The sequence below is a fragment of the Eufriesea mexicana genome, unplaced genomic scaffold (assembly GCF_001483705.2).
Source record: "Eufriesea mexicana isolate 0111107269 unplaced genomic scaffold, ASM148370v2 scaffold2340, whole genome shotgun sequence".
NCBI lineage: Eukaryota > Metazoa > Arthropoda > Insecta > Hymenoptera > Apidae > Eufriesea > Eufriesea mexicana.
In genome coordinates, this window is record NW_016910419.1 from 298,509 (window position 1) to 306,494 (window position 7,986).

At 37.3% G+C, this 7,986-nt stretch overlaps 1 protein-coding gene across 1 annotated transcript; it reads left to right on the forward strand.

Annotated features, from left to right (window-relative positions):
- Positions 1 to 4,528: 4,528 nt before the first annotated feature.
- Twi (twist) lies at positions 4,529 to 7,755 on the forward strand. Its single transcript, XM_017903477.1, has 3 exons — positions 4,529 to 4,558; positions 5,002 to 5,974; positions 7,619 to 7,755. Exons 1-3 carry the CDS (start codon positions 4,529 to 4,531, stop codon positions 7,753 to 7,755), a joined length of 1,140 nt encoding a protein of 379 aa, XP_017758966.1.
- The last annotated feature ends 231 nt before the right edge of the window (positions 7,756 to 7,986 follow it).

The window sequence follows — 7,986 nt, forward strand, 5'->3', positions numbered from 1 at the left end:
ATGTTATACTAATGATAATGTACTATATTGTATGATGTTACTATTGCACTATGTCAATAATAAAGAATTTTATTACATTTTTTTATAATACATTATTGTATATTATGACATAATTTTTTGACTAAAATTTGTTCAAAATGTATATTAAAAAAATTTCTATATATCATTACCTGTTACTATGCTGTATTAATAATAAATTGATTCAAACAATTTTCTATTAGTTGCTTAATAGTACTATAGTACAATACATTTACAATTTATAGTCGTGGTATCTAAGCCAAATTTGTACTTATTAATGTAGGTATATACTTAATATTATAAACGTCAATATTTGTAGCAATGAAAAACATTTTAAATTGATATACAAAAGTCAAGTACTTATATAAATCTAATTAATCTAATAGCTAAAGTTTAACTTGAAAAATCTTCAGCAAGATCATCGATAGGTTACTAAATAATCATCCTAGAAGCATTTTCTAGGTTTCAAAGATATTATTTCTTCATTAAGTTTATGTGTGAATGGTTGAATGAAAAGAGTTGAATGGTTGGAAAAAACAGATGTCCTCCGTGACCTTTCGAGTTTTCGCCGCGTCCTTCGCCGAGACTTTCACCTTTTTCCTTCAAAGGAAACATGTGTTCCGACCGCCAGTTTTCGACAGGTCGCGAACACATGTTCCGGGTTGCCGTTCTGCTCGTAAATGCAAATTCACTAACAGCAGGGTCAACGTAGCGACACATGGGCCACCATCCTACGTCTATTACCACAATGTTCGCCGTCCATCCTTCCAAGAGACTACCATAAACGTTGGTGGACCTGAAGGCTGTATGTTGTGCAAGTCGACGAAGGCCGCTCGAAACAAAAGAGTTTTCCTAAAATGAAAAAAAGAACTATAATATCAAAGAATAACTTAATTAATAAACAATACAACGATACACTACTCAAACCTGCACCTGAACCTCATTTTCTTATACTAATAATTTTATATAAACATATCAATGAAATTTTTATTTTGTCAGTAGTATTTGTTGTATGAAAATTTTGTATTCTGTTGTAACGTGTCCTTCCAGAAATCCAGTAGATTTACGCTTGATCGATTCATAATTTTTTAGAGGTTAAGGGTCACCTGAGATTGGCATTAGCAGAAATTTTCGGGGCTTCCCCTCCATAAAGGACCAGATGGTTGACCATAGACGGACCAACACCGTTTTATGACGATGGTGGGGGACCTCGCGGGGATGCTTAAGCATACCAGGTGCTAATTGCTTTGCTGGTGGCCGAATTCAACCTGGAATACCGAAATACCTTAATCACTACAGCCAGTCTAAACAGGCCCGACCATAAATTCCCATTAAATCGGATTTTCAGCATGGTGCACTGGCTTCAAGGAATTATTGAACGCCTCTTATCTCTAATTAAGCGCTTTAAACGAATTATTAGCGACTTAAATCGCGAATGTACGCATTATAACTGTTTATTAGAAGGAAAAATTCTATTTTTTCCAGCAATTGTATGGGATGTGTTACGCAAATAATTGAAATAATAATCAATTCTTCAGAATAAAAATTTGATTTCCATATGAGAGGAACAAAACGTAATTCTTTGCATCATTCTATTCTTATCTGAAATCTGGGAATTAATTATTATTTAAAATTAGATGTAATATTTTTGAAGTAATAGCAAAGAAGAAATAGAAGAAAAGGAAGAGAGATATAAATTAATTAAAAAAAATTGTTTCTCGATGAAGGTGAAGGTTATTAAAGGTGAAGGAGGAAACCACAAAACGTAAACGTTGGAAAAAAAAATGCATCTGAAGACTCTTAACCTGCAGCAGTGCATAACAAGGTACACATTCGCATGTGCACCGATTAAACGCGATCCAGTACGCGCAATTAAGTCCGCGTTAATATCGTGAAACGGTGCGTGTGGCAGGAACGCATGCACGAGTACAACCCCTCGTGTGTCACGTAAATGTACTCCTCTAAGAGACCCCGAATAGAGATGCTTATTTTATTCCATCTTCTGCAAATTTTCAAAATATTTTTACTCGATCGCAAAAACATTCTTATTATTACCAATAGTATTAAAAAATTGAAGAAAAAGATCATAGAAATGATAAAAATACTTTGAAATATCCAGAAACCGTATGAAATATTTCCGTAATTTACAGATTCCCGCAGAGCAATGGCGATTTCTAATGGATAGCATTGCCAATGTATACATAAGTATGCATAGAACTGTCGAAAAATCAGGTCGATGTGCGTCGAACCCCGCAGAGATTTTGGTTTTAAGGAGAACCCAGGAGCCAAGAAGACGCCGCGAGTTATTCGACTTTGATCAGCAACGAGTATTATTTTGGTGTTTGGCCGCGTTATTTATCGGCCTCTTTATTGGCGATCTGATTTTCAGTTGGCCACGGGCCAGGATCCGGGATTTTCTGCTTGGTCGTTTCGCTTCCCAGAAGTGAACGGGAGAGACGATGAAGCCCGCTAATATCTTCACTTTCGATAAACGTGTTTCGACGTTGACGACAAACCCAGACGCCCGCTCTGAGACTTCCTCAAACGCTAGGAAGTGTCTCCACGGTTACAACCTTAGGATAGAACCAATTAATGATGACTGAGGAATATTTTAATAGCGCACTTTGAGATGATGCCTTTCTGAAATGAGATGAAGTTAATTTTTTCAGCAGAGATGTCGAAAGCTCATAGAAGATTGTAGAAGAAATTTATAAACCCTCTACAAACCAAGTATATATACAATGTCAATACTTGCCTTGTTGAAAATATTTCTTTATATATTATTTATTATTTATCTTTATCTTGTTTCCTATAATAAATTTACACAAGATGTTATGGAAATAATTGTCCTGTGCTGATATTTTTGCTCATAATTATATTTAAAAGGAAACTGCAAAAAGCTGAATGCATTTATCGCATAATTAGTGGGTCCAAATTAATAAATCTAATACAGAATAATTACGTAAAGTTAATAAAATATAGAAAAAGAAAGAAGACAAAATTATAATTAAAAATACCAATGTATCCAATGTTTATGTAAAAAGTAATGAAAAAATCAAAAGTAAAAGAAATAAATAATTAATAAGAAAAGAAACGAGGAAGAATTTCAGTAAAAAACTATGATAAGCGGATTCGCTGAAGAAGAAATTCAGAGATTCCCTTGGTTCAGTTCCACCCCCACAACTAAATGTTACGCAGGCGTGGCCACAGCGTCGAACGTGGAATGGTAAATCACGGGACCGAGTAGGAAAACCGTGGTACCCGTGAAAGCCCAAAACGCGGAATTTATAGACACCTTCAAAAGAGCTTTCGTCCGTCACAACAAACACGTCCCGGCAATCCAGCTTGGTGATCCATCACCCGGCTCGCCACGCTGGAGTTGCGGTCCTTCCACGCGTGATTTTGAATCGTTCCACTGCCTGATACATTAATTTCAATTCACGACAACACACCGATGCCAACCTATTCTGGATTAAGATATCTATGAGCCTTGATGTCGATTTACACTATTATTGCTTTGTTAGGCTTAGTTTCGAAAGAGTAGCCACAAACGATATTTTAAATCTGAAAAAGTACATATTACTATACATAATTGATAAGAATTAAATTTCAAATTAGTCAAATCATAATTTAGAAAATGGAATTGGATATTACTGTTACAATTATGTACCTATTGATGAGAGAATAGCATCGTTGATAATTCAAATGTAGGAGAATGTTGCAAATTTGGTAAATAATTCTCAAAATTAATTTTCAGTTATAAATGCAAAAAGTATAAAATTAAAAACAAAAATAAATGGGAATTCAAGTTAGCGAATAGATTATGAAAATAATTTCACTTGCTACAAAAAAAAGGTATAAAAAATTTCAATTTTGAAGAAAATATACCGGGGTTTACCAAATATGGTAATTGACAAAGGGAAATATAGGAGTTGGGCGTTTTCGCGCCATTTCTTACGAAGTAAATGCAATGTTTCGCAGATCGGACACTGTTCCTCGCTATCCCTCGCTTTATCCTCACTGGCTCCTCACGATATAAATATTCAACATGGGTCGTCCCTCAAGACTTCTATCCTCCTTCGTACCTCTCATTTCTCTCCTTCTTCTTACTATCATCATTCCATCTTTCTCCTACATCAGCCAACCCACTTCATCTATCTCATTCTAGTCTCTTCGCCCCTTCAGATCAAAATCACTGAAGCAACAGAGAAAGATCATCAATCATTCTGCATAAAACTTTACAAAATCTCCATCAGCGAGATCCAAAAACCAAATATTCGGATCAAACAAACCATAAGATATTTCACAAATACTTGGCTTATGCATTTTGCTTATCTCTCCTTTACTTAAAGAACATCTTCCCCCTGCCATTGCCCCAAAAAAAGAACAGCGGAGTAAGAAGTATAAGTCATTTCAAAATGTTGGAACTCTACTTTCACCCATCTCATACTTCCCGCGCACCCCCTGTCCACCTTTTTGACAGTGGCTACAACTTTGTAACTCCCGGATCATGTCTCCCTACCTCCCAAATCCCCTTTCTGTACGTCCCTTTCTTTCCAAGAGCCAAGTTTCGTGGGTGGGGACTAACTGACAGATGCGACGGATAAAAGAAACCGTCCCAGAGTGGCGGAGGGGTTAGGTTAGGCGGGCAGAGGGGCCAGGTAGGGGAACAGCACGCAGTGAAGGGTAGGGGTGCTGCTCCATAGCCGGAGGCGGGGTTCCTGGTTGACATGAAGAGGCAGTCCGAGGGCCGGTTCCTTCAGACGAGTCTAAACCTTCTAGCAGAAACGTCTACTCGCTGAGAAGCCTACTTAAAAGTCGTTCGAATCTGCATCGATGCCCAGATATCCAAGTCACAAACATTTTAAAGAGTCTTCGAAGTTACACTAGTTCATTAGACTAGTTTGTAGTGCCTGGAACAAATTTAGTGAGTGATGTCAGTGCCCAGGTATTAAATAGTTGAAGAAGTGAGTTTCGATAAAGAACATGCAGACTACTCAACCAGTGAGTCTTCAGACACAGAGAATCCAGGGACTTTACATTTTGGACAATAACGACAGTTCTGGCATTCCACATAGTACTGGAAGTTCAGCTAGTAACTCTCCGGATCACTATGAGAGATTTTCCCCTCCAACACACTTGATGGACCTCAGTAGTCCACCGGAGCATAGGGACCTACCTGGATATCAAGCTCTCCATCATCTGCATCATCATCACCATCATCATCAAGTGCTATATCAACAACCCACTTACTTGATGTACGAGAATCCTGATGAAGAGAAAAGGTACTCGGAGCATCCCAATGGGAAGATTCTTAGAGAGCTCCAAACTGATTATGATAGGCGTCTTCATGACAATTCTCCAGGATTTTTATCAGATCATAGTAGAGATCACGAGCAAAGTCTTTATCTGACACCATCTCCTCAAATGTACTCTTCTGGAGGTGAAGAGATGACACCTAGACAAGCACAACAGAGCTATCACCACGTGGAGTCAGTTGAGTACAAACCGGAAGTACTGGAGTATAAGCCGGAGGTGGAGCAGCAGAGGTACAAACAGGTGGAGATGAATCAAATTACAGAACCTTCCTCTTCGACTAAGAGCTACACGGTCGAAGGATCCAGGAATGGTGGAAAACGCAAAAGGAAGTCGAGCAGCATTGAGAATGACTCTGAAACAGAAAGTAACGCTTCATCTACGAAGACTAAAGTGAGAAGAAAGAGTGGAGCGACTTTTGAGGAGATTCAGAATCAGAGAGTGATGGCCAACGTGAGGGAAAGACAGAGAACTCAAAGTTTAAACGAAGCGTTTGCGGCACTCAGAAAGATTATACCCACGTTGCCCAGTGACAAGTTGAGCAAGATTCAGACACTGAAGTTGGCTACTAGGTACATCGACTTCCTATTCCAGGTGTTGCACTGCAACATGGAGAACACTGATGGTGCTGACGATGCTGGTGAGCCTTCACGATCTTTTAGATGAAATAAATATTGCCATTAGTAAACTGTAAGTTTTGGTAAACTCATCAAACAGAATTAAAGTTTTTATTAACGTCTATAATTAATAATTATAATATAATTATCTTTGGTTAATGTTTGCCACGTTGTTTTAATTTAGAACTCTTTGGTTGTAATATTAAAACTCGAATTGAAGTATGTCGGATATTGTTGAGTCTAAATTATAGAATCTTGAAACTTATTTAGTATTTTAATTTTGATAAAATAAATCTTCCAATTTTAATATTATAATCTTAATCAAAATAAAAAAGGATATTTAAGTAATAATCCTTGATAGTAAGTAACATAACTTCTCCGTCGGCACCTTCCTCCAGCCAAGTAGCACATGTTTATAGAAACAAGCTCGCGTTTGTTTAAAGTGGCCTCGTAATTAAACAGACCCCCATGAAGAAGTGCTCCTCTGATTCGAATGTCAAAAGCCATACTAAGTAGCTGTGTCATCTCTAGACCTACCCGTTCAGGTAAACATCTTTTTCTACTCCACTTTGTTTGTCGTCAGCCAAACAACCTTTACAAACTGATAGGAGAGCAAATAGGGGACGGATCGCTATGAAAGCTCTTGAGGAACTTGGAGAAATACAGATTTGTTTAAGCGAAGAAATTTATCTCTTACAGTTTAGATTAGTTGGTTTTCAAATCCAAGATTTACTTAGTTTAGTTGGATTTCTAGCATTATCTAAAATAAAGACAGCCATCGAGAAGTTTGCAATACTCTTCTTGAACCAACTTAGATTATTTTGATGTCTTAGTAATTTTTCGTTGAAAAGCTGCAAGTTTATAGCTAATAATCAGCTTTCATCGAATAATATTCCATCTCAATTTTAATTTAAGATTTCTGTAATTTGCTTAACCAAAAAATAAAATAAGGTGAAGTTCTTAAAAACTTCTGTTATTTCTTCCTAACTCAAAATTCAAATCCAAGATTTATGGCGGTTTCTTGGGACAGAAAACGCTTCTGTCGATACTGTAGTAAGTAGCAAGGAAAACGTGCCTTCACCAGTTCTCTTACATCTCAGTATCTCAGTATCTCAGTCAGGGTTGACAGGGTACAAGGCGACTTAAAGCAAGCCAAATGGCGACGATATACCATAATTCCAGGTGACTAAAGATATCGAGACATGCTAACTGTCTCGAAGACGACGATGATTGGTCCGTTTTCAGTGCACCACCGCGAATACCCGCTTCATATTTCTTCTTTTCATTTTGCCTTGCTGATATCTTGTGACGTTTCTCCCTACGCCTCGATGCGCATTTTTTTTACTCGTTCTCAACGGAACTCTGATCCTCTGGCTCCGATTCTTTTATTTTTTATCTCAATGTACCTACGTACTTGGCAATTTTAATATTTTCAAAGTTAATACTTAGAATTTTAATACTTATAGTTTCGATATTCTACAACTCAAATCCTTCGAAGTTTTATTGGTTTTCAATTCGAACAATTTGATTTTTGGCACCTTTAATTCGAGTATTTAAAATTTTACTACTTTCAATTCCACTGCATAGAATTTTGTTCTTTATAGTATGTATGATCCTAAGGAAATCCGAAGGGTATTAATCAAGTCCAATTTCCTGTCTTCTTCCAGGCGAAAGAAATCCAAGAAGCGCTGTCTTGGCCGCCAGAGAAATAACTTCGTCGTCGTGCAGCTACATGGCCCACGAGAAACTCTCGTACGCATTTAGCGTCTGGAGGATGGAAGACGACTGGAACTCGAATCTCTAGAAACTCGAAAAAATATTTCTTTAAAATTTAACAAGGTAAAAGTTACTTAAACTCGTTAGACAACGCTTGGGCACTGTGAATACTTTCACAAATCTCGGGACAAAAGACTTAGAACGCTCAGCGATTATTTGAGAACGTTTCTAGCGAGAAACGTTCATTAAGAAATTCAAGATAGTGGTGTGTACAGGAAAAATCAAGTATCAATTTCCTATTTTCGCTGGTACGAAAATA